This window comes from Emys orbicularis, chromosome 4 (genome assembly GCF_028017835.1).
Source record: "Emys orbicularis isolate rEmyOrb1 chromosome 4, rEmyOrb1.hap1, whole genome shotgun sequence".
NCBI classification, from domain to species: Eukaryota; Metazoa; Chordata; order Testudines; family Emydidae; genus Emys; species Emys orbicularis.
Window position 1 is genome coordinate 12,191,282 of NC_088686.1, and position 27,205 is coordinate 12,218,486.

The window sequence follows — 27,205 nt, forward strand, 5'->3', positions numbered from 1 at the left end:
CCCAGTCCCCGCCCAGGCCGAGGCCTCTCGGCTGTCACGCGGCTCCAGCCTCCGCCCGTCCCTCACCAGGGCCAGCCGCCAGGCAGGGAAGTGTCGCAACGCCTGACAGGAAACTTTGCTGTGGGTACGACAGCGGCGGGCTCGCTTTCCGGCCGCTGGATGAGTGGAGAGTGGGAGCCGAGGAGGAGCTGACGAGACGCTGGGGTTAGTGGCCGGGGGGGTGGGGAGGAGGAGGAGGCCGTGAGGGGGGAAGCGGCCCGGCGGCGGGGTCAGGAGCCCGGGCAGCCGCCGCTGGCGGCGATGTGAGGCGGGGCCGGGGGCCGGCTCTACCTTTGTTCGCTCCCCGCCGCCCCCGCCCGGCCCGGCCCGGGAAGCGGCTGCCCCGTCTCACGCTCTCCTTCTCTCTGGGTCTGTGTCGGTCTCTCTTCTAGGACATGGCCGAGGTACCGCCCGGGCCGAGCAGCCTCCTCGCCCCGCCGGGGGACGCCCTCTCCCCCTTCCCCGGAGGAGGGGGGGCCGCCGCCTGCCCCGGGGCCCTGGACGAGGAGGAGGAAGAGGAGGGCGGCCAGGAGCTGCCGCGAGGCGGCGGCAAGGGGGGGCCGCAGCCGCAGCAGCACCGCCTCCTCCACCACCACCACCCGCCGCATCACAACCACCAGCTCAACGGCCTCATCAGCCCCGAGCTGCGGCACCTCCGAGCCTCCCTCAAGAGCAAGATCCTGAGCTCGGAGGGGGCCGAGGGGCCGGAGAACAAGCGAGCCGGCAAAACAATGGGCTCCGGACAGCCGCCGCCGGCCGCAGCCCCGTGCTCATCCCCCCTCCCCAACCACCTCCCGGAGCCCCAGGCGAGGACTGCGCCCCCGGCAGCCACAGGGGACAGGAGCCAGCCTGCGGCTGCCACTGCAGCCCGCAATGGACTGGCTGGGGGGCCTGGCCTGGAGGAGGACGAGCCGGAGGAGGAGGAGTCCCTGCTGCTGCTCTCCACATCCTTAGCAGCAGGCTGCAGTTTGAAAGGCTCGGGGACGGACTCTCCTCCCGAGGAGGACCTAACGATACGATACGTCCGGTATGAGTCCGAGCTGCAGATGCCCGATATCATGAGACTGATCACCAAAGATCTGTCTGAACCCTACTCCATTTACACGTATAGGTATTTTATCCACAACTGGCCACAGCTTTGCTTTTTGGTAAGTGGCGGGGGAGGAGGGAAGACATTGGGAAGGGTCTGGGGTCGAGGGAGCAGGTTGGAAGGGGGTGGAATTTATGGGGAAGCTTGAACTGCCAACTGACGCTTTTTCATGGTCATGGGATGGAGAGAGGTCTGGAAATACCCTGTCTTATTTAGCAGTGATGTGCCCTGCGCACCTGTGGTGCTCTGTGTAGACAATACAGAAAGTATACATAGTTACACTCGTAAATTAATGACTCAAGTAGAGTAATGGGGTTTGCACGTGGGACTGAGACCCAGGAATTCCTGTGTTCTAAGCCTGCCATTGACACTGATTTTCTTTGTGACCTCTTGCAGTTCATTTCTTCATTCTCTGCCTCAGTTTCCACTCTGGTAAAGTTGAAGTAACAGTACTTAACTAGCAAGTCTTGTGAGTTAATTTGATAACTTTTTTCAAGATACTTTGGACTGTTTTGCACAGCAATTCACTTGTAAGATATGGTCTGAGTTACATTGTAAATGTAATGAGATGGACAGATTTCATGGAATTGAAGCTTTTGTAAACATCAAACTTTTTATCTACAAAACTAGTCGAAAATGAAACACAAAATACAACTATCTTCTAGTGCAAAAGTCACAGTATATGTAAAAACATAATAATTGTCATACTATGTCCAAATACTGTGCTAATAACACATCCAATCTTGTTTCCTGCCTGCTATATTAGACTAATAGTCCATTAGTCTGCCTTTGTCAGTGGCTTGAACTTCTTTATCTTAAAGAAAACATTGTTAGTATTAAGTTCTAAAGCCTTTTTAATAATAAAAAGTTTAGTGTTATACACTAATCATATGGGTGTGAGCCCCATATGTAAGTTGTCTAGAGAAACATTTGTGCCTCAATCCTGCAGATGTTTCTGCACGTTTGACTTTATGCATGTGAATACTTATGTTTGTGTATGGCCTTGATCCTGTAAACATTGTCCTTGATGATAGATAATAGGTAGTTTCCATTTACACAAGGAAAGCCAACATTTGTATGAAATCATTTTTATAAAGGTTATCAGGGTGAAATGAAGTTGAATACAAAGTAAAAGAAGGGAAAACATTTTATGGATCTTTTGGGAACAGTTTAAAGACTAGCTATTACACTACAGACAGGGTGTAACTAATTTTGTGGAGGCAGAAGTTCTTTCTGATAAGTTATTAAACTCTTCTCCTTTATGTACAATACTATTCGTTAATCACACGTGGCTTGCAAATATTCACTCAGGAATAATTATTATTACATGGGACTAAGATGTGACTATGCCTTTACTGTGGATTACTGGTGCTTATGTGCTTATATTTTCAGTGTTAACCTTGGGCATAATTTAATGGTCTGTACTAGGGTTTCCAAAACAGTGGGTCTTATGACCCCTACAAAGGGGTACAGTAGGGTTATGGGAAGTTGTGCAAAACATGTGAAATTGTTAAAAATGGATATACAACAGAAGCCTTATAACGGTGTATCCTATTTGGACCACCATATTGTTGAATGTAAGAACCTCAGTTAGTGGTTCGATGCAGAGTAGTGCAGGATGTTCTTCTGATAAAATAGTATGAAGTCTGTACTTGGGTGTGTCTAGATTTACCTTATACAAAACAAGTCCTATTAAAAGCACTTATGTGACATGAAACTCAAGTACCCATATGTGCACACGGCACTGAATTGGGATGCTGGATGTGTCAGCAGAAATCCGGCCAGAAGGCACTGTTGAGCATTGCATGATCATATAGGATATGTTGTTTAGTCTGTGGAGCTCAGTTCTTGCCAAGGAGTGATTTAGGAAGACTGTTTCATGAAAAGGACAGTGACAAGTCATTCAGTGACATTCTCAAAGAAAATGTGGGAATGTGACACATGAGACATGGTTTTACATCAGTGGATTCAAAACCAGCATGTAGAGTGCTCTGAAGTGCTGGCTGTGGAGCTGTAAAGTCTTTAAAGTGATTGCAACATCAAAGAGGAAAGAAGAAACCTCAGGTTTATCTTTAAGGGTGTGTTTTGAGAAAACTTGAAGCCTTAAAAAAACAACAAGACTTGAGTACTCAAACTGGCAATGTTGATACAGATATCCTTCAGATTTGGTATCTCTGAATCACAACAGTGTAAAGCACATACAGTTGTGGAAAACCGTATACTTGTGGCTTCAAATGTTAGTCTAATGCAGCTAACAAATTGAAAACAGTGCCGTTATCAAATAAGTTTGTTTCGTGTTGTATTAGTAACATCGATGAGGATGTTCATGAGCAACTGCTTTCAAAACTTGGGAAAAGAGACTTCTTAAGCCTTTCAATGTGCTGAGTCAATTGATGCCTCTGATGCAGCACAGATTTTAGCATTTGTGAGGTTTGTTTTTAAAGGGTCTGTTGAAGACTTGCTTTTTTGTAAAGCTGAGCCATGTACACACAACAGACAAATGCATATTGAGACATTTCGGGAATCAAAGTTTTCCACATTTGTGGGGAGCATTCTATTGTAATTCGATTGAGCAGTGTCAAGATGATAACAGGAAAGAATAGACACCTGGTCCTGCAGAACCAAAACATCACATCTAATGCTTCATGGCTTCGTTGTTTTTCCTACACAGCAAGAACTTGGCAGTTAAGAAAACTCCACAAAGATTGCACCACTCCTTTAAGAAACTTATAGAGAAGTGAACTTCTTAAAAGTTGTCCAGCGAATACCTGACTGATGGGTTCCCTTCACCAGCAACTTCTTTCATGCTGAAGGGAGGTGGCTTTCACAAGATAAAGTGCTAATTCCACTCTCAGTTAAAACCAAGATGGCATGTTTTCCTGAATCATCCCTTGCTGAAACCTTCAACATGTTGGGCAACATACTTATCCTAACTAGTTGACATCTTTGGGCACCTAAATGAGCAGAACTTTCTCTTTGGGAGTGGACTAGGAATGCTGCATACATGGTTGCTAAGGTAGAACACTTGGAAATTGGCCTTCATGAGTGCAAAGAGGAAACTTTGAGTTGTTTGCTCTTATTTCAAATTTATAGGGCATTGAAACGGTAAGAAACCAATTAGGAACTTATAAATTAAAAACTGAGGGAACTTAAAACTCAGCTGGGAATACAGTCCTGTAACTGGCTTTGGAGGGAGTAGGGGGGATGTTGGATCACTGGCTCTTTCATCCAGCATGTGATTGATTTGGCTGCATTGACTAGGCTAGTGCAAGTCATAAGAATGGCCACACTGGATCAGACCAAAGGTCCATCTACCTCAGTATCCTGTCTTCCAACAGTGGCCAGTACCAGGTGCTTCAGAGGGAATGAACAGAACAGGTAATTATCAAGTGATCTATCCCCTGTTGCCCATTCCCAGCAAACAGAGGCTAGGGACACCATCCCTTCCCATCGTGGCTAATAGCCATTGATGGACCTATCCTCCATGAATTTATCTAGTTCTTTTTGAACCCTGTTATAGTCTTGGCCTTCACAACATCCTCTGACAAAGAGTTCCACAGGTTGACTTGTCATAGGAGGGGCCTGTCAAACTGACAGTCTTCGCCTATGACAAGACCCAACAACTGATTTGAGTTAGGAACTCGGATTTGTGGCTATCGCTGATAAAGTAGGCATCCATCTTAAGTTGCAGATGCCTTGAAAGTGTAATTTTTTTTGTTCTCATCTCTGAGAGTCCAGTTTCTCATCAGTGATGGCAATTAAAAATGAAGTATGACAATCGTTTGTCAATCAAAAATGACTTAAGACCACATGTTTTTCCCCAGTTCATCCTTGTGTGAAACATCTTTAATTAGAACAGGTTTATCCATCATACAAAGCTTTGAGCATATTTAAAAAAAAATTGTAGCTCCTTTTTAACTTTCTAGTTTTGGGATGGTTAAAGTTACAAAACTTCTCCCATTTATGGCTGCCATTAGAGGGCTTAGGGAAGGTGTTTATTTTAGTTTAGAAAGCGCAAGTTAAGCAAACCCATGTCTATTACAAAGATTTGGTAAAGAAGGACATGTTGCTTAATATATAGAAGTAGATTTCCTTCTGATTATTGATACCTTTTGCAAATCCCCCCCCCCCCCCCCAAAACAAAACAAAATACAAACATCAGCTATAGATCCTACTCAAGTTCTATACTTCTATGGGGTTCTTAACTTCATGTTATTAGCAGTAGTAGGAGTTCTATTTAAACTGAATTCTACAAGTTCTAAAAGTAATTTTTTTGTACTTCCAGTAAAGAGTTTACAGGTGTTTGGATATAAATCCCTAATGATTGTAATTGAGATTTTTATGGTTACTATTAATATGTTGCTCTTCTGTATCATATTCCATTCAAGGATCTCAAAGCATTTTACATTAACATAAGACCTCATAAGACCCCTTTGAGAAGTATTCCCTACTTTTCAGTGGGAAAAACTAAGGCATTGAAACTGAACCATAGAGAGGCCAGGAAATTGTCCAAACCTTCACAGCAAGGTCACTGCAGAGCCAGGAATAGATCCTAGAACACCTGACTCCCAGTCTTGCACTCTACCACAACTATTTCTTTTTGTATTTCAACTTAACTCAGTTAAGAACACAAGTTCCTCCCAGAGCTTGTTACTTTTTTAACTGAAATCCTTTGTCTGTTGCTTCTGCCTATCTAAGGTACTTGTATGGTCCCCAGCACTGTATCTGAGCACCTCTCAGTCTTTAATGTGTTTGTCCTCACAATGCCTTTGTGAGGTAGGGAAGTGCTGTTATCCACATTTTACAGATGGAGGAACTGAGACACAGAAAGGCTAAGTGACTCCCCCAAGGGCAGACAGGAAGTCTCTGGCACAGCTCTCAAGTCCCAGGCTAGTGGCCTAATCGCTAGACCATCCTTCCTCTCTTTGCACAGTTGGTGATATGATAGCAAAACCCGAGACATATCATGTGGCTCCGAAAGGTACTTCTAGCCTTTGGTTTCAAGACTTAATTGGGTTTTTATTTTAGTTAATATTCCAATCCATATGTAGAAGCTTTTTGAGGCAAAATGTAGACAGTGTAGTAATAACTCTTGCAATACGTGGATGAGATGAAATCATCTCTTTAGTTAAATATTTAAACTTTCTTGCTTAAGAAAACAGGTAACAAATTATTAAATTGAATTTATGCATGTTAACACTCTTTGAGATTTAGACTAATGTAGGACTGAAAAATAATCTCACAGTACAAACACCTTTAGTACTGGAAAGATTTAATACTTGGTTTGTAGAGTTGGTATCTTGGGGCCAAAATCTGCTGTTAAAAACTTACATGTAATTTCACTGGGAGCAGCATTCATGTATTTGAAAGCAGAATTTGGCTCTGAATCATTTGCTTTGAAATGATCCTGTATGGAAATTTCACTTTTGCTTCAGTCTGTTTTTATTTAGGCTGTTTCCACTTTCCTCTTCAGAATGCCAGTGAACTAAACTGTTAATTTTACATGCTGGAGTAGGCTTTTCACCTTTAAGTAAGAGGGAAAAGGGAAATAAGGGCCTGATCCTGCAGTCCTTAAGCAAGCAGAATGTCACTGGAGTCACTGGGAACCTTGTCTAAGAACTGCAGGAAAAGGTCTTCTGAAAAACATGTACAATACCACTTTGTTACTTATCACTATTTTCTGACAGTAACCACAAAGATCAGTGAATCTGCAGTTTTGGGTCACTGAATTGCTAGATCAGTAATGCAGTTTTATTTTTAAATAAAAATGAACACTATTTGTCGCCAATGGAACGTGGGTATATACATTTATTATTTCCTGTTTATATCGAATTTCACTTCTCTCAAAATGTATCAAGTATGTTATCTATAAAGTTTTCTGTATGATTCTAAATGAACAGTAATTTGCACCATTATGTTCTTTTAAAGGCAAGAGGTGTGTGTTTGCTTTAAATCAAAGTGTGGGATCACATCAGGTACTCTGCATCATTGTAGCAGCACTATTTAAGAGTCTGTCAGTTCTCCCAATATACAGTAAAAGCTGTTTTATTTGGCGCTTCACCAACCGGAAAGCTCTATAAACCGGCATTTCTGATTTTCATTGAAATTCCAGTTTATAGTCTGGTTGGCGCGGGGCTGGCAGGGGGTTGGAGTGTGGAGTGCAGGCTCTGGGAGGGAGTTTGGGTGCGGGAGGGGGCTCAGGGCAGCAGGTTGAGGCGCAGGAGAGGTACTTGGTGCCAGATCCGGGGGGTGCTCACCTCGGGCGGCTCCCCACAAGCAGCGACCTGTCCTGGCTGCTCCTAGGTGGAGGCACAGCAGGCAGCTCTGCGCACTGCCTCCGCCCGCAGGCGCTGCCCCCACAGCTCCCATTGACCACTGTTCCCAGCCAATGGGAGCTGCAGAGCTAGCGCTCAGGGCAGGGTGGGGGCAGCGCGGAGCCGCCTGCCGTGCCTCCACTTAGGAGCAACCGGGATAGGTCGCCGCTTGCGGGTAGCCACCTGAGCTGAGTGCGCCCCAACCCCCTACTCCGAGTCCCCATTCACACCCAAACTCCCTTTGAGCCTGCGCACCCGCGCCCCAGCTCCCCACCCCCGCCTGCATTCAAACTCCCTTCCTCTTAGGCCTGGTCCACGCTAACCCCCCACTTCGAACTAAGGTACGCAAATTCAGCTACGTTAATAACGTAGCTGAATTCGAAGTACCTTAGTTCGAACTTACCGCGGGTCCAGATGCGGCAGGCAGGCTCCCCCGTCGATGCCGCGTACTCCTCTCTGGAGTACCGGCGTCGACGGCGAGCACTTCCGGGATCGATTTATTGCGTCTAGACAAGACGCGATAAATCGATCCCAGAAGATCGATTGCTTACGGCCGGACCAGGAAGTAAGTGTAGACCTGCCCTTAGTTAACTGTCATTTTTCACTTACCGGCACCCCCCATTTCCCCAGCATGCCGGATAAAACAGCTCTTACTGTAAAGCCTTATGTTTCTCAGGGCCTGAGCTGCGATATACAAAACTTGCCTTGGGCTGAAACTTGGCATACTAGGTCTTAGTGTTGATGAGGTGTTTTTTCTTTTAAAGAAATGGAAAGAAATCAACTTGATTTGCCTGTTTAAATTATGAAATGCGAAGCAAAACAACTTGTAGGGTGTGCTATATCTCAAAAGCTATTTGTCTAAATTGTAGACAAGTTCTTCTGGGTACATTAAGAAAAAAATTATTCTTGCTAAGTTTAATTTAGAAACTTCTTTCAGTGCTTGATGCACTTTGGGCCCAAACAGTCTGCACACACAGTTTGAATAAAGAGTTGTAGTCAAGGGAATAAAATCTTTCCCCCCATGACATGGAGCTAATCTGAAACCTCTGCTAATTTCTCAGTTGCTGCACCTCTCCCTCAATGGGGGCTCTTGGCAAGTGGACTTGTGTACACACAATAATAACCCACCACTCATGAGCAGGACCATTAAAAGGACTAAAGGAAAATATTTTTTCCTGAAGGAAAACTTTGGTCCTCATCCTGCAACAGGAGCCATTGGATGGAACCTTGTACTTATACACAGCCTCATTGAGGAGTTCTGTGGCTCCAAGAGTAAGGTTGAGACCTAAAAATGCTATATATATATATATATATATATATATATATATATATATATATATATATATATATATATATAAGGGAAGAAAGGACTTTTTCTGCTTAGACATTATCCTACTACATTTGTGACATCACCCCGATCCTTGCTGCAGGCTGTAATGTCATAAATAAAGGATTGTGATTTCTCCCCCCTGCCTAATTCTTCAATGAACCACATTATTTTTTTGTTTCTTTCTTCTCTGGCCCAATATATTTCATGTAAAATCTGTGTGAATGCAGTTAGCAATTATAATCACTCTGTCTATTTAATATACATTTAACATTTCATAACATGAAGTATTTCAGAGTGACTAAGTCATCATGACCATGCCTCTCATGACAAGTGTCACTGGGACTAACTGTCAATGAGGAATTCTTAAGTAAATGAGAACTCTGAATTAAAGGTATTTGAAATGCATGAAATTATTGGTAAAAATACTTTTGTCTGAATAGTTTCTCTTCCTTGTTACTGGAATGAAAAGTGACACTTGTTAAAGATAAAACATAAGGGGTTTCATAAGAGCCATTATGTTATTGGGGTTAAAAAATTGCTAACAGAAACTTAAAACAAGTATAGTCTTTCATAGCTTTTGTAAGCAAACATGGAAATTGCATGCAAAAATAAATTCAGTTTGTAGTTTATATGCTTACTCTTGACAGAATTCAATTGGATTTTTTATAATTTTGATGGATAATATCAATGTTTATTTTTAAACTTTTTTTATTTTTATCTACTTTAAGTTTTCACAGATGCAAGGAATTATGGGGCGGGGAATGTCAGACTATTAAGTGACAGACTCTGAGGCTGTTAAAACATAGATTGTCAACATAACGTGTCAAAATATACAAAGGAAATATCCATAAATCAGAGTTCTGAAGCAGTGTTTTTTGATTTTTTTTTTTTTTTTTTTTTTTGCTTTGCCTATCTGTACATTTAGATTGTTATTGATGGAAATATTTTTGTCGGCTTCCATGTGTACAGCGAAATTGTTGATTAAAAATCTAATCCTTCTAAGCCTATTTATACTCTTACCTTTACTCAGGCTGCCATGACTTTACCTTTAAATGTGAGTAAATAAGGATAGATCGAAAGACCTATTTCTAGTCTTGTCTTGTATACAAATTCCGCTCCCATTGGAGTTCTGTGTGGAATGACTGTAAAATCTGGTTCTTATGTCACTTTGGGAAACACTATAAAGAGTGGTGTTGATAAAGTTTCCCATCTGTACTTTGGATATATGTTTGAACTGTATATACAATTTTATAGTGCAAGCTCTTATTTGTTACTTTTGTGCACGTAAGATTGTAATTTAAAAGGCAAACAAATTCACTTTGTTGTTGTTGGCATTCATTGTATTTCACATACTTAGAATGTACATAGATATTTGTTTGTCTTTAAGGCCATGGTAGGTGAGGAGTGTGTAGGTGCCATCGTCTGCAAGTTGGATATGCACAAAAAGATGTTCCGCAGAGGTTATATAGCCATGTTAGCAGTGGATTCCAAATACAGAAGAAAAGGCATTGGTAAGAATAGCCTCTCCATGTTCTTATTCAAACTCTAATAACCCTGTTGGGATGGTTGTAACTTTTGGAATAGAAGATTGCCACAAAAATAACAGGCTTCTGCAGAGGTAAAAGATTGTTTTCCTAGAAAGCTTTTTTTCTTTAATTCAGAATAACTTGAAGTCGTTTGGAGATTGTCTACACTTACTATTGTGTCTCATATTGTATTTTACAACTTTGGCGTTGCAATAACTAATTTTAGTTCTTTTCCAATGAAAAATGAAGAACAATTTTGTTTCATTTTTTACTTGAACCTCCCCCCCCCCCTTTTTTTTTTTTTTTACACTAGGAGGCTGTTTACCCAAGAAAAGTCCTATTTTCTGGTAGTAGCAGTCTCCCCCAAACCAAGTCTGGACAAGCAACACTTACTTGCTACCTTCCTGGAGAGTTCTTGATGTGCACTTAAATTCCTGGGTGTATTGAATAATTGGTAAATTTGGCATAAGTCTGAAATGAAAGATACCCTGCCACCTCAGTTTCTCTTGTAAAATGTCAGTGCCAAATAGCAAAAGAAATGGATAACTTGTGTACCCATGTTTGCACATAAACCCATTCCCAACTTCTTACTCACTATCCTGGTGAGCTGCTTTAGTAAATTCTTCCTCTTGATCAAATGTGCCACACACTGCCCTTTGGGGAGCCATACATCTAGCTAATTACAGCATATATACTTAAAAAAATCTCTTTTCTTATGAGGCAACCAAATTTGAGATAGTTTGTTGGACAGTTTCCTTAACGTTCATGCCAGGAATTTCTTCCTTGTTATCTTCACTTACCAAATCAACGTTGAACTACTTTTTTAAATAGGCCATCCTGAAACATTGTCCTCTATTTTGCAGTACTTTTGAAACTCAAAATGTATATGTCAGCATTTCAGGACAAGGATATGCTTTGCTACTAATTTGTTATGGAGCAAACTCTTGCTTCCTATATGTTTGAAGTCTGTTTTGGTTATGGAGGACAGAGAGCATGACTTGCAACAGAAAAATATAGGACAGGCTTGTAAAATATTTCTTTTGTGCTTCTCCTCCCCTTTCTCTTCCTGCAGCTCCTCCAAATATGACACAGCATCAAAACAAGTTTCACCCCAAGTGCACAAACAATCTTGAATGTAGTCTTAAGGCCTGGTCTACACTAACCCCAAATTCGAACTAAGGTACGCAACTTCAGCTACGTGAATAACGTAGCTGAAGTCGACATACCTTAGTTCGAACTTACCGCGGTTCAGACGCGGTCCACACGCAGCAGGCAGGCTCCCCGTCGACTCCGCGGTACTCCTCTCGCCGAGCTGGAGTACCGCAGTCGACGGCGAGCGCTTCCGGGATCGATTTATCGCGTCCAGACCAGACGCGATAAATCGAACCCGGAAGTTCGATTGCCAGCTGTCGAACTACCGCGGTAGTGTAGACCTGGCCTTAGTTTTTTATAAAAGCAAAATTTTGGCAATGTCTAATCTACATAGACTTTCAAGTTTGGGGCCAATAATGACGGCCCTAATATAGTCACAGTAGTATGTAGGGGAAAGGATACAGGGAGATCACTCTCCCTCCTTTCCCTCAAGCACTGTCGTGCAGGAGGCACCCGTAATTTAGCTGCAGATGCTTGGGAGCACAAGGGGATGCCAACTAGTGCTACATTTATGTCCACAATGCGTGCAGTCTCTGCATGACTTCTCCCCTTCTCTGCCCCTCCTGTATCCTGTTCATGCAACATCAGGGTAGCACTGGCTTCACTTCTTTTTAAAATGAAGCAACTCCAAAGTACCTTCCCTCAGTACCTCTCAAGCTGTTTCTTTCCCCACAAAGAGTACCACCACTCAGGAGATTTACCTTTGCCTGTCCCTAGCATATATCAAACTTTGTAGGAGGTGAAATTTCATCCTCTATATCTATTTAGTTGGTATTTTAAATATACAATCTATAGATCGTTTCGGGGGGGAGGGGGTTGTTGTTGTTTTTTAAAGAGCAATCCTTTTGCAAGAGAAATGTTCCTCAAATATGCTCAAAGTGGGATTCCAATCATAAGTGCAACAAAAGGGAATCAAACAAGTCTTGACATTCATCTTTATTATGTAAAATATGAGGATATTTTTAAACCTGAGAAGCCTGTTTATAACACCATCCTGACAAAGAAAAGACCTTCAGATTCCAAGGAGAAGCTTGTATATGTTCTATAATACCTGTAGACCTATTATATTCTTATGGGCGCCATGTAGAAGTCTTTGCCAATACAGAATAGTTAGTATATGTTTAAAGGCAATTTTAATGCCAAAACCTTGAAAGCAAACAGTGAATCTGCAGTCTAGTTTCAGGTATTTTGAATGCCTATTATATGCCACTGTGCTGTGTATTGAAATGGAATATGTGGATGTAATTAATATATATATTATAAAATTAGTCATCTGTAAACGGTGATTCTCTGAATTTAGATCTCTTTAAAAAATCTATACCTGTATTTTACTTTAATGCTATTAAAATCTATTTTCCAGGTACAAATTTGGTTAAGAAAGCTATTTATGCCATGGTTGAAGGAGATTGTGATGAGGTAAGTTTTTATAGGTGCTCAAAAATTTTGAGGGAGTACTCTATGCAGTGTTTGTGTTCTTCTCCATACCCATGCATTTATTTTATAGGCATTCTTTTAGACACTTGATTTTCTTGTAAGCAACTCTTCCATTTATTGTAGGAGATGGGATACCTTCAAAAAGGAAAACTGAGGAGTATTTTTTGAAACTTAAGTTTAGTTAACTATAACATAATGTACAAATAATAAGAGTTAATACTTTTGATATTTACTACATTAAACAGTTAGATACATCTACTGAAGTTTGATTCATGTGCTCCGGGCTCCCAAACATTCTAAGAATAAAGGCCGCTGTTGAACAGAGAGAGCTTGTTTTGGAATTTGAGTTTATTGTACTAACTCTTCAGGATTCAGGATATGTGAAGTTAAACACTGAAACAGTATCAACTGTAATACTGTAAAACATGGTCTTATCAGAGTATCATCAAATTGTCCAAAAGAAATCCATACAGAGTACTTCCCAATAACATAGAATTATCACAAAATCATAGAAGTGATTTAGTGTGTATTCTCTTCAAAGAATTTAGTAAAACTATTGCAGTATCATAAAATCAAACTTTACTTTCTGTATCCCAAATTTTGTTAATATCTCTTTTTATCTTTTTTGCAAAATTCTTCCAACTAGATGAAAACTTATGAGTTCTATTTGACTATATATGAAGTAACTAATGTAGTCTTAATATGACTGGGTGAAGAGGAAAAATAAGAGAGGGAGAGAATAAGGTTCTTCACAGGCTGCTCTGTTTACCCCAACTATCTATTCCTTAACCCACTTTCCTCCACCCTGTAGTATAGAACCATAAACCTGTTGTCCTTAATGTAAGTGATTTAAAACACTAAATCATCTTCATAGTTCCTCAGGGAGGTTAGCCAGTCCTTTGATCTTTCTTGGATATCCTGATTAGCTGTGCACCCTGCTAATGCAGTATTTAGGTATGTTGTGAAAATTTGAACTAAAAATTGCAGGTTTTCTTTAAAAAACAAACAAAAAAATCCCTTCTAGAATGTACTATATTTTGTATATCTCTCTCCAAATCAAGGCTACTGATAAAACTCTGCTACTTTTTCTATAATCTCTTCAGAATCTTGTTCCTTGTTATCCCCCTCATCCTTATCGCCAATATCTTGGACTATGCCATGGTCAGCGCTCATCTCAATTACTGCATCCTCTTCCTCTGGCCCTCTCATTTTGGGGATTGTGGCTCTCAATTATAACTTATGTGCTTCTGCTAAAATAGTTGTCCTCCCCTACAGCTCTTACCTCTACCTTCTCCTTGAGTGGTCTTCAGATTTTGTTCGATAGCTCATTCAAACCCTCCTTCTCCCCAGGGCCCTTCAGAGCTCTGCTCTAACTGCATGTCCTTTTCTACCACTTGCCTGCTTATGACTTATGCTTTGGCAACTTAATGAAGCTTGATAACTCTCCATTTCCTTTTCCCATAAGCAGCTCCATGTCTTGACCCATGTCGTCCTCTATTCTTGAAATATACTTCCTGATCTTGTCACTATACATCCCTTTCCTTGTTCAAATACCTCTTCAGTACATTTTTATCAGTCTTCTGTTGCTGATCTCCAGTATGGCCTTGAATTTGATCACTATTTACAGATAAATAGCAATATTTCCCCCATTACCATAGTATCTAAGCACCTCTCAATCTTTAATGTATTTGTCACAACAGCCTTGTGATATAGGGAAGTGCAGTTATCACTATTTTCTAGATGGGGAACTGAGACCCAGATAGGTGAAGCAGCTTGCCCAAGGTCACACAGGAAATTTGTAGCACAGCAGGGAGTTGTAACATGATCTCCTGAGTCAGAGGCTAGTGCCCTAGTCATCCTTCTTCACTAATAAATGGTTATTTTTTTAAAAATGAGAGGAACTAACAAGACACACACATAATATTAAGTACATCTCATGAGTTTTCCCTATTGTAATCTTTGTGTTCCTTGTCCCATACCCCTTATTGTTTTTATTTCTCACTGTGTAAAATTTAATGTCGACTACAAGATCCTCAACACATGGACTCTGCCATTTCATTTTTGTTAAATGCTATGCTCCTCTGCTGTATAAATAATTTTCCATGTTAGGTCGATTATATACTTTTCAAACTGTCCCGTTAAATGTGCTACATTCTAGGTTTCATTGTGATTCATTATTATGAGATATTAATATATATAAACGATCTACAGTAATATAGCAAATATGTCTTGATATTTTTTCTCTTCCTTGGCACTAAGTCTGGGCGTAGGAGACTTCCTCCAGATGCTTGTGATGCAACAGTAACAACTTTGGCTACTTGAACCTCCTAATATATTTCAGAAAAGTTTTCGCTCATGACCAGGATTGGAAAAATCCACAGACCTACTCATCACTGGAGAGTGGGAAGCTTCCCCTGATGAGCGAGGAAGCCCATATCACCCATTTCTGCAAAATTTAAGTTTTTTTAATTCTTATTTAAGTTTCTAGTCCTTATGATTGGTACATAGCCAAGCAAATATGAAATGATGCCGCATTACAGCTTGTCTTCCTGAGCCTATAGATTGCTGCAGTACCTCTGCTGCTGTTAGGTTTTTTCCCAATCAGTGGCAGAGAGAATGTAACAAGATATTGTTCAGTTTCACTGCTGCAACTCAGAATACAATGAACAGTAAAGGAGAAAAATGTAAAAAATCTTATTTTTGTTCAAAAGTGTGCTTGAAAAATGAGCATGTTGTCCCATGTGCAAACATCAGTTTTTCCCAAGTGCCTGTTTGTTCACCCATTTAAATATGTTTAGATGCATCTTTGAAACTTTATCCGTAAATCTTACCTTGGAACAAAGGTGAGAAAAGTACCATGTTCCCAGTAATACTTGGGCAAGTAATCTGACAAGTTTGTACAATACTTTTCAAAGTATTGAAGAGCAAGGGGTAGATCTTAGGGAACAGTAGGTGAACTGTGATGTACATTTAGTACCTAAAGTATATGGTGCTGCCCATTTGTGGTGCTTGAAAGTTTGCTGCAACAGCATAATGGTAGCTGTCAAAAGTTTCATCTCTGTTTTGTTTGCTGGTGGTAACAAACTAGGCAAACATACAAAGTCCCAAGGTAGAATAGGATATCCGAGGCCTTGTCTACACTACCGCGGTAAGTCGACCTAAGTTATGCTACTCCAGCTACGTGAATAACGTAACTGGAGTCGACGTAGCTTAGGTCGACTTATCACGGTGTCTACACTGTGCTGCGTCGACGGGAGACACGCTCCCGTGGACTTACCTTACTCGTCTCATTCCGATGGAGTAGACTGGAGAGCGCGCTGCCGTTGATTTAGTGGGTCTTCATCAGACCTTCTAAATTGACTCCCACTGCATTGATCACAGCTGCGTCGATTTCCGGTACGTGTAGACATGGCCATTTTGAGCTAGAGGTAAAATTTTAAGTCTGAAGAATGTACCGTTAGCAAAAGATTACTTTAAATTAGTGTCGAGGTGTGTAAATTTAACATTCTGGCAAGTCCCTACATTTCACTAATGTAATTTTTGACATTATGGTTTCCTGAGATACTTAATGATAGTGAATTTTGATGATGATAATTCAAGATTGTGGACTAAAGATTTTGGGGAACTAAATGAGCCAAAGTTTATAGTAGATTATGGTAAATTAGCATAATTGACTGGCATGATCTGAGAGCAATATGTAGAAAATTTGGTCTACCTGAAACAATTTTAAAAGCTATGCTTCTGAAATACATAATTACATGAATTACTGTGACTGTATTTGCATAGCCCCAAACTGTGCTAAAAGTGAAAACTCAATGGTTTGATAAAAAGCCAAATATGTCTGTCTCTTTGATTTCATGAATACTCAATTGCTTAGGTGCTATAAGCATTTCATTAGTAAAATATCTTAGGAGGATATTTTCAATGACGTTCAATGGGAGTTGGCTACTTAACCACTCTGTGTTTGAAAATTCCCCTTAATGCAGATCTGGCTGAAAAACTGCAGCATTTAGAGCCATCCTGTAGATTTGCTTTCCCTTCTTGAGGGAATTTGATTCTTTAAAGGAAAAAAATGGATTGTTTGTTAATGTCTAAGTATAACATTTAGTACTTGCACAGTGTCTCACATCTTCATAGCGCTGTATAACTGCTAACTAATCAAAATAAACTGGCAGTACATGCTAAAAATACTTAACATTCTCACAATTTTTCTGAAAGTTAGGAAAGAAAATGGCTTATACAAAATGTGAAAAGGAATTGCAGCTTCTCACAAGCAGCCTCACTGAAATAGATAACATGCCACAGCTGAAAGTCACCATGAATGCTATTACCAGCTAGGTTGGTCGTTAGCATCATAAATACACCTACTAAACAATAAAGTGTGACACTTTACTTATCTCACTGGGATCACAACTTTAAGTCAGCAAAACTTGAGAGTCCAGGAATCTAGTTGCATGAAATATTGCATCATAATGTGGCTTTTTTATTGTATATGTTGTAAAGGATGATGTATGATGTCATGAAATATTTCAGATTATTCATAGGAAATATGATCTTTCTTCAGAAAATTTATGCGTCTGTAGAAAATACTATTCTATTGATTGAGATGGTCAGGACTCATGCAGATGGACAGAGGAATGATGATTCTGGGTTATTAAAAGAATTAACAGGCATACTTGTACATCGAAAGCATATTGGTTGTAGGAGATGCTCTAGGACAGAAGTGAGTGGGAACACTGATCACACAGTCTTGCATTTGAAACTGAATACAGATGCCTCCCGACTTACGCAATCGTTCCCTTCCGGAAAGCCTTGCGTAACTCAATTTTTGCATAAGTCGGAAACGTATACCCATACATTACGCAAAAATTTCCGCAACTCAAAAATCCTATTTCTGGATTATGGAACTTGCGTAAGTCGGGGAGTGCCTGTACAGGAATGGGACAAGTCTTTGCACAGCCACACCCCTCCAAACCAAATGAAACCTGAACAAAAACAACCAAGAGAATGTAATTGGGCTTCTTGACTATGTACAGAGATACATTTCAGTATCACTTGCTTATTGTTTATTCAAGCAGGGTGACTTAGATCCTCTTTGTCTGCAAGGTACATATATCTTGTCTGTTCAGTGTTTAATATTAAACTTTTTTCAGCAGTATATTTGATCAATTTTATACTTAATTGAAGGTTAAAATTACACTAGATTACACTAGCCTTATAAACTGGAAGTATCAGTAGTAATGAGATGGCATGGTCCAGTGGCCAAGGCACTGGCTAGGAGTAACGAGGCCAGGGTTCTATTCTTGGATGAACCAGTAATTTGCTGTACTCTAATTATTTAATCTATCTCCTTCAGTTTTCCCATCTGTAAAATCGGGACAAAAATACTTAAACCCTCAGATTCCATGGTAATGGGTGTTATAAAAGAACCTAGATAGAGCTGCTGTTGCTTTGTAGAGCATCAGAAGTCAGCCTTTTTGTTTTTCTTCTCCACCCTGAAAATGCTGGCATTCTTAAAATCAGAGCTCACTGCCTTATTTAATTTTTCAGTAATTTTTCACTTTATCTGACGCTATCTATCCCTTCTTATGGTCTGATGTAAACAAGTGTACTTCAATATTGTCTGTTTCATTGTGTCTTGGAGAATGGAGAACTGAAGTATTGGGATTCCAGCAAACCTGAATTTCAACATTTAACCACTCTTAAATAAGTGCCTTGCAGGTGTGGTTGGCAGCCCTTTGGTGTTGCTTGCAAGTCATCATGAATATGCAAAGTTGAAACTGGACACAGTGATGTTATATTACTCCACCAAGTTGCTAAACTTCACTGAGAACGAATGCTGTTTGTAGACAAAGTGCAAATGACAAGGAGCTTCCTGCTCAGTATTACTTATGTGGGTCATATTTCCTGACCTCCACAATGCTTTGTTTTAATCTGAGCTCAGAAGCAATTTAAAGCTTTTAATTGTAATTAAGTAGAAAATAAGCATTGATTCTTTAGTTCTAAGTTACTACTATTTCAATAAGTGATTGAGTCAATGTTTATTTAATCAATTCAGATTAATATGGTAGTACTAATGAGCCCAGTCAGAAGTCCCGATAATATGATTCCAGTGAAGTAACAAGGTGTATTGAAAACTAGAAACTCAATGTCTAATTCTTCCCAGGAGGCTTAGAATTGAATTAACATGTCTCACAAATACAGATACAGCAAACTGACCACCATGTTTTAATCACCCTGGATATTATTTTTTTTATTTTACGTCACTTTGTCTTTGCTTATTTAAAAAAATGAATTATTTTAGCCTTCTCTTCCTTTTAATTTTCCTGCTGTGCCTATCCCAGGACGTGGTTTATTTGTGGGGGGATTAAGGTGGGGATGAATGGCTGGAATATGTGGTCGGAGATGTTTTAGATTTGGCCATTAGTCAAACTTGTAAATTTAATGGATAAGTATTACGTTTTAGTATATGCATTCAGAGTTCATGGTGAGCACATTTTAAGTAAATGAAAGTGGCTGCTCTTACATTTGGGCCCTGTCTTTTCCATTGTCTTGTATTTTGTGTAGCCATTTCTACCTGTGCAAAGTGGATGTGAAATGCTACAGTTTGACAGCGTTAGAAGCTCTTTCTTGAGCTTCAACAAGAGAGTTGATTCATAGTTTACTGCAAATATTATGCAAAATGTTGCTTTAATTCCGTGGTCTCTATACCATGCGCATCATTATAGTATTAAATGCTTTTTTGTATTTAATATGTAAATTCACTTGATCATGGATTAATCTGTAGTCTGAAGAGCTTGTCATTTTCATTTTGGTGAGCAAGTATTGTGTGTTCTTGTGCATACACAGACCATTTTTAGTGTTAAATAAGATCCGCTTGAGTTTTGGTTGAATATTGTGAAATGTGTGTATATTTTACAAATTTAGATGAGAGGGCTAGATTCTCTGATGTGCCAGCGCTCTGCTCGGTGCAGCTGAAAAAAGGGGAAGAAGAGTGGAACCAACGCTGATTTTATGACACCTTTGTACTCCTCCATGCCTGGGATCAATTTGGCTCTCAGTGTAACTTGGGCCAGGCTCAGGTTTGCTGTAAATTATACATGGCTGCCATACTTTCCAGGGGGCCTTTCCACATCCAGCAATTGCCAGAGCACAAGGGAATAGAAAAAAAACAGCTTTCCATGCTCAACCTATGCCAGGACTAGCTGGGAGTGGTGTAGGGCAAACTGTGTGACACTCAGGAATTTCCCTATATAGAATCACAGGACTGGAAGGGACCTTGAGAGGTCATCTAATCCAGTCCCCTGCACTCATGGAGGACTAAGTATTATCTAGGCCATCCCTGATAGGTGTTTGTCTAACCTGCTCTTAAAAATCTCCAATGACGGAGATTCCACAACCTCCCTCAGCAATTTATTCCAGTGCTTAACGACCCTGACAGTTAGGAAGTTTTTCCTAATGTCCAATCTAAACCTCTCTTGCTTCAATTTAAGCCCATTGCTTCTTATCCTACCTTCAGAGGTTAAGAAGAACAATTTTTCCCCTCCTCCTTGTAACAACCTTTTATGTACTTGAAAATTGTTATCATGTCTCCTCTCAGTCTTCTCTTTTCCAGACTGAACAAACCTAACTTTTTCAATCTTCCCTCATAGGTCATGTTTTCTAGCCCTTTAATCATTTTTGTTGCTCTTCTCTGGACTTTCTCCAATTTCTCAACAACTTTCCTGAAATGTGGCGCCCCAAACTGGCCATAATACTCCAGCTGAGGCCTAATGTTTGCATTATGCATCAATTAGTGTAGACAGGCAACCTGTGAGCCTGACCCTGCAAGGTGCCAAAGGCGTCCCGTGCTTACAATACTCCTGGTAATACATCCCAGAATGATGTTCACTTTTTTTTTTTTTTTTTTTTTTTTTTTTGGCAACAGTGTTATACTGTTGACTCATATTTAGCTTGTGGTCCACTATGACCCCCAGATCCCTTTCCGCAGTACTCCTTCCTAGACAGTCATTTCCCATTTTGTACGTGTGCAACTGATTGTTCCTTCCTAAGTGGAGTACTTTGCATTTGTAAATAGGATGAAATTCAATAAGGACTTCAGACCATTTCTCCAGTTTGTCCAGATCATTTTGAATTATAATCCTATCCTCCAAAGCACTTGCAACCCCTCCCAGCTTGATATCGTTTGCAAACTTTATAAGTGTACTCTCTATGCCGTTATCTAAATCATTGATGAAGATATTGAACAGAACCGGACCTAAAACTGATCCCAGCGGGACCCCACTTGTTATGCCCTTCCAGCATGACTGTGAACCACTGATAACTGGTTTTCCAACCAGTTATGCACCCACCTTAGGATAGCTCCATCTAGGTTGCATTTCCCTAGTTTGTTTATGAGAAGGTCATGTGAGACAGTATCCAAAGCTGTAGTAAAGTCAAGATATACCACGTCTACCACTTCCCCCATCCACAAGGCTTGTTACCCTGTCAAAGAAAGCTACCAGGTCAGTTTGACACGATTTGTTCTTGACAAATCCATGCTGACTGTTACTTATCACCTTATTATCTTCTAGATGTTTGCTAATTGATTGCTTAATTATTTGCCCCATTATCTTTCCGTGTACAGAAATTAAGCTGACTGGTCTGTAATTCCCCAGGTTGCCCTTATTTCCCTTTTTATAGATTGGCACTATAATTGCCCTTTTCCAGTCTTCTGGAATCTCTTCAGTCTTCCATGACTTTTCAAAGATAATTGCTAATGGCTCAGATATCTCCTCAGTCAGCTCCTTGAGTATTCGAGGATGCATTTCATCAGGCCCTGGTGACTTGAAGACATCTAACTTGTCTAAGTAATTTTTAACTTGTTCTTTCCCTATTTTAGCCTCTGTTCCTACCTCATTTTCACTGGCATTCACTATGTTAGACATCCAATTGCCCCCAACCTTCTTGATGAAAACCGAAACAAAGAAGTCATTAAGCACAGCACCTCTGCCATTTCCACATTTTCTGTTGTTGTCCATCTCTTCCCTCCTTCCCCTCTTCTCCCCCTCCCCCCCGGTCATTGACCTGTCCTTGGTCTTCCTCTTGTTTCTAATGTATTTGTAGAATGTTTTCTTGTTACCCTTTATGTCTCTACCTAGTTTGATCTCGTTTGGTGCCTTGGCCTTTGTAATTTTGTCCCAACATACTTGTGTTATTTGTTTATATTCATCCTTTGTAATTTGACCTAGTTTCCACTTTTTGTGGGACTCTCTTGATTTTTAAATCACTAAAGATTTCTCCTGGTTAAGCCAGGATGGTCTCTTGCCATATCTCCTATCTTTCCTACGCAGTGGGATAGTTTGCTCTTGTGCCCATAATAATGTTCTTTGAAGAACTGCCAACTATCTTCAATTGTTTTTCCCCTTAGACTTGCTTCCCATGGGATCTTACCTACCAAGTCCTTGAGTTTGCTAAAGTGCATTCTTGAAATCCATTTTCTTTATTTTGCTGTTCTCCCTCCTACCATTCCTTAGAATCATGAACTCTACCATTTCACGATCACTTTCACCCAAGCTGCCTTCCACTTTCAAATTCTCAATAGAGCAGAAAGCAGCCATTTTAGGGGTCCTGGATCTGCCTAGAATTTTGTTTTGATTTGAGTTTGTACTTCTTTTTCTGTACATAAAAAATGTTCATGTAAATATTTGTTCTAACAAATGTTCATGGAAAGCTAAACTTGGATCTGTTGCCAAATCTGTTTAATCATGTTTTGGGCAAAGTGTAATTAGTTTACAAAGGTTAGAGCATTCATTGAAAGAACTGAAAGGGTACCATGTGACTTAGGTCCCTAGCCATTCAATTTGAATAATAAATTCCAAATATCAAATACTTGATTGAAGCAATACAGCAAACAGATGAAATTTGATTACACAAAACTTTAATCGATGTTGAATAACTGCAACATTTTTTAAAATTGGGTTCTATTTGGACAATTAATGAACAGAAAAACTAAATTCTATCAACAAATCGTTTATGAGTAAATTGCCCTCCCCCCCAATTAGTCGATTAATCTAGAAGAGTTTTAAAACCGAACAGATAGCTGTGTAAATAATTTTTCTGAAACAATGCAACTCTTCTCAAAATTGACTTATTTTTTTCATTGTCTTTAAAGGTTGTCTTGGAAACAGAGATCACAAACAAGTCTGCTTTGAAACTTTATGAAAATCTTGGTTTTGTGCGAGATAAGAGGCTGTTCAGATACTATTTAAATGGAGTTGATGCACTGCGTCTTAAACTGTGGCTGCGTTAAAAGAAACCATCACATCAATCAACTGACTTCCCAACGACACAGAGTTGTCCTTTGCATGCAATGCAATTTGTACAGAATTGCTTTGCAGGTGGACTTAGTAATTTCCATGCAGCTCTTATTTGTCAGTGTCTCATTGAGTGTCGCACATATTTGTTGCACTTTGGCATGGCGCATTTGTTCTGAATTAAAACAGATTGTTTCAAACTTCGAGTTCTTTTGGTACCAGCAAGATGTGCCAGTTGATAGCCAAGATATGTTCATTCATTTGCAAGTCTACTGACTGTATTACATACATAGTGAACACTTGATCAAAGAAACTGTATGTGGAACGCAACGCTTGGTTCCAGAAAAAAGCCAATGTAGATTGTAAAATTCTATAAGTATACTAACATTTCATACAAAACTTGCCATAGTTTTCTGGAAAAAGGCTTCAATTTTAGGTTTTATTTTGAATATTGAATTTTCCATTCTTAAATATTGGTACCTCAGTGATTAGTGAATGAAAAAATGTATTGTAGGGTGGGGTGTGTGTTACAATGAGTAACAGTAACAATTAAATTGCGTCTGCCAGTGCCTGTATAGATAAGTATATTTGTCTTCACCTCTAATTTTTGAGTGCATGCTTTTTTTTCTTTTACTTTTTTCAATTGTCTTTGCAAGCAAACTTCTGCTTTTATTTAAATTCTGAATTTGATAATAAATTATTTCAGATTTTTATAATTTGGATACTTCTCCCAGAAAAGGGTTTGGAAAGCCCGTCTTTTCTTATAGCAAGAAGTGTTAAGCTATTTTGAAAAACCTTGAGTAGCTGCTAAAAAAAGAACCTGATGTCACCAGTAAATCTCTGCTGGTTTTGGATGCACTTTTTCTTTAAAAGAGGGATTTTAAAAAATATATAGAAAATTAATGTAAATTGGTATGATTTTATTTAATCAAAATTATCGCTAGAAGCTCTGAAGAACAGCTATTTTAAAATAGAACAATTTTTTCACTTTGATTTGGTTTCAGATTGCTTCGCTTCAGTGTTCTAAAATGCGTCAATCTTCGGTTCTAGATCTTTGAAATAAATGTCAAGGTGTATTGTATCCATTTTTAGCTGCTCTCACCTTCTCAAAACTTATTTGAGCTAAGTTATTGGGGGGGTTCTTTTTTTTTTCCGCTCTGCCCCTTTAAAATAAATGTAGCAGGGAAGGGACTTCCCTTTTTTAAATGGGATACATAGGTCTTCCCAAAAGCCGTCAACTTGTTCAGCAGTAATGCTGTGTTTATGCTCTCCTGATTGACCAATGTGATATATGACCAACTTTATAAATGGATTGTATTTCATCCTGAAAAAAGATGACATTGGTTTATTTATATAAGTGGAAGAACCTAGGCAACCCATGAAAAAAGGATGAACTCTCAATGAGTCTGCTCTTCTGTACTGAGTGTAATCTTCAGATTTGCCTTATTACACTGTGTTTTTAGGGTTTGGTTAGAGTCATGTTTTTTAATTGTTATAATTACTGTACATTTAAAAACCCTACCTCCTGTAATGTTTGGAAAAAATCCCCTTGCAGGAAAACTGGATTTAAAGGAAAGCCAGCCTTATTTTGCACAGACGAACGTTCACATGGTGACAGGCATTTCTCACCATGTACAAATTGTGAATTGTATTTGAAAATAAAGATTTTTTTAAATTAAAATTGGCACGTGGAAGTTCTCTGCTTGTGGACACCATTTGTGCTTTTCACTTTTTCCATTTCTAAAATGAAATGAATCCTCTAAAATGGTGCCAGAATCAATGTAAACTGAAGACTCTTATTTACAGAACAGGTATGTTATGGTCAGCGGCAGTGCATGTTTCCACCATACTGCCCTGTAATGTAATTCATGCTTGTTCTGATTCAAAAACTTCTAGGGATAAGAATATTGTTGACTCTGCTTAATCAATCATTGCTTGGCCTCTTGTGAATATACTGTCAATAGGTGCCAATTGTAGTTAAGATTTCAGTGATATGGACTTCAGTCCACTAGAAACTAAACCTTCACCACAAACTTATTTCCAATAGGTGTTTTAGTGTCCTATCAAATGGTAACTGCTTTGGTTCATTTGGCACTAATGATCCAGAGAGGAGATACTTCATGTCCTGTTACCAACTGTTGGAGACTATGGTAGGGGGTCCAGTGTTGGAAATTGCAAACCAGTCTGTCTTGTTTCATTGTTTAAAAAACAGCAGAAGAGAAGTCCTTTGCTGGTCAAATCTGAAAACACCTACTGTTTAAATATTAAAAGCATATTAAAACCTAGCTTACAATAGCTCATACAGGCTGCTGCACAAATAACACTTTTGAGCAAAATTCAAATACAATTCCGTCTAGCCGTGGCAAGAAGTGGTTCTCACCATGCAAACTTTCAGAATGCTGAGCAAAATGGGGGTAACTTTCTTTTAAAAGAGTGCTGTCTACAATAGTCTAATATTGCTACTGTATCACACAGAGTTCACTACAGAAGATACTGAAGCTGTACACATTGGTATTAAAAAAACTGGTATAGTCTCACTTTGTTGCATGGGGGGGGGATGTCATGAATTTGCAACAAGATGAGAATGTCATTAACATGAAAACAGTTCAAATAGTACTTCAAATAGAGTCTAGCAAAAAAAGGCATAATCAGGGTTTCTTGGGGTTCTTTGTCTTTGTTGCCAAGACATGCTCCCTGCCCCTTTTTGCATTGACAAATCTAAACTAAGGAGTTGGTATTAAGTCACTTTTATGTTTAACTTTATATTGCCTGAAATACTGCTATTGGCTGACATGTCAGAGATGTGTGCATTACAATGCTTAAAAAAGAAAAAAAGTTACGACTATCAGGTTCACCCTAATCTAATTGGCATTGCATAGCGCATCACAGTTTCAGTGCACCACAAGACATCACTAAAACTGAGTGCTAAGTTACTAGGTCTTCAGGTTTTGTAGAAATGCGACCATAAATTATATTGGAGTTCAGGGCTCAGGTGGGTAGCTAAAAAATATCAAGTGTATCTCAAAATATTGGACTGCTGTTTTGAGTGGATTATGTTCTTCTGTCCTTTATCCTTTGGCGAGAACAAGAACCAGTGGGGTTATGGAATGTGCAAGCTGTCTAAATAAGATGCAGTCAAATAAAATATGGTTAAGTTGTTTATGCATTTCCTTTTAAATGCACGTTTTAATGTTCTAGTTTGATTATTTTTTATTGCCAGTAAAAACATACATAATTGTGTGTGTGTTTTTACTATCTCACAGAGGATGAATGGAGAAATATCAGTAAGTGAAAATTGTACTCTTGACCCTTTCATACAGCTATATGGTTTTGATTTCCAAATCTAGTTCAGAATCATGTTGAATATTATTTATATGAGCTTCATTTCTATGGCTGGACTAAAATATGTGATTGTTTGCATTATGCATCAATTAATGTAGACAGGCAACCTGTGAACTTGACCCTGCAAGGTGTCAAAGGCATCCCGTGAGGTAATATGGGCAGTTGGCTCCTATTGAAATAAACAGGAGTTCAGGGCCATCAATAGCCTGATGTTCAAGGGCACTAAGGGCTGGATTGTTAAAGGTATTTAAGTGCCTAAACACAAAGATTAGCACCTTGTGGTATTTTCAGAAGTGCCAAGGCACCAAACTCCCACTAAGTGCCTTTTCAAAAGTGCCTAACTCCCATTGACTTCAGTGGAAATTAGGCATTTAAGCACTTTTGAAAATCGCACTAGGCACCAAAGGATGTAAATACCTTTTTAAAATCTGGCCATATAAGTAACGTGCAGGATTTGGCCTTACGTCTGTAAGAGGGGTACAACACAACTGAGATTAACTTGTTTATATCTTGACTTACTGATCAGCTGACATCGGCTCTCATTACTCCAGGCTGTCTTCCAGCTAGATTCAGCCCTGTTGTGTTATGAGGACATCAGAGTCACCAAAACGAAATGGAGCAGGACAAAACAGTTTTGAAGAACATTGCACACACAATGTTTTTGTGGTCCTAATGGTGGTAAT

At 39.6% G+C, this 27,205-nt stretch overlaps 1 protein-coding gene across 1 annotated transcript; it reads left to right on the forward strand.

The window, feature by feature from the left end:
- Positions 1 to 434: 434 nt before the first annotated feature.
- Positions 435 to 26,340, forward strand: NAA30 (N-alpha-acetyltransferase 30, NatC catalytic subunit). Its single transcript, XM_065402733.1, has 4 exons — positions 435 to 1,187; positions 10,161 to 10,284; positions 12,812 to 12,867; positions 23,039 to 26,340. The coding sequence occupies exons 1-4, from the start codon at positions 435 to 437 to the stop codon at positions 23,174 to 23,176; spliced, it is 1,071 nt and encodes a 356-aa protein (XP_065258805.1). The 3' UTR covers positions 23,177 to 26,340.
- Positions 26,341 to 27,205: the final 865 nt, after the last annotated feature.

Coding starts and splice junctions, on each gene's coding strand:
- NAA30 (XM_065402733.1), top strand. CDS start 435: ATGGCCGAGGTACCGCCCGGGCCGAGCAGCCTCCTCGCCCCGCCGGGG. Junction 1,188..10,160: donor GGCCACAGCTTTGCTTTTTG/GTAAGTGGCGGG, acceptor TTTGTCTTTAAG/GCCATGGTAGGTGAGGAGTG. Junction 10,285..12,811: donor ATACAGAAGAAAAGGCATTG/GTAAGAATAGCC, acceptor TCTATTTTCCAG/GTACAAATTTGGTTAAGAAA.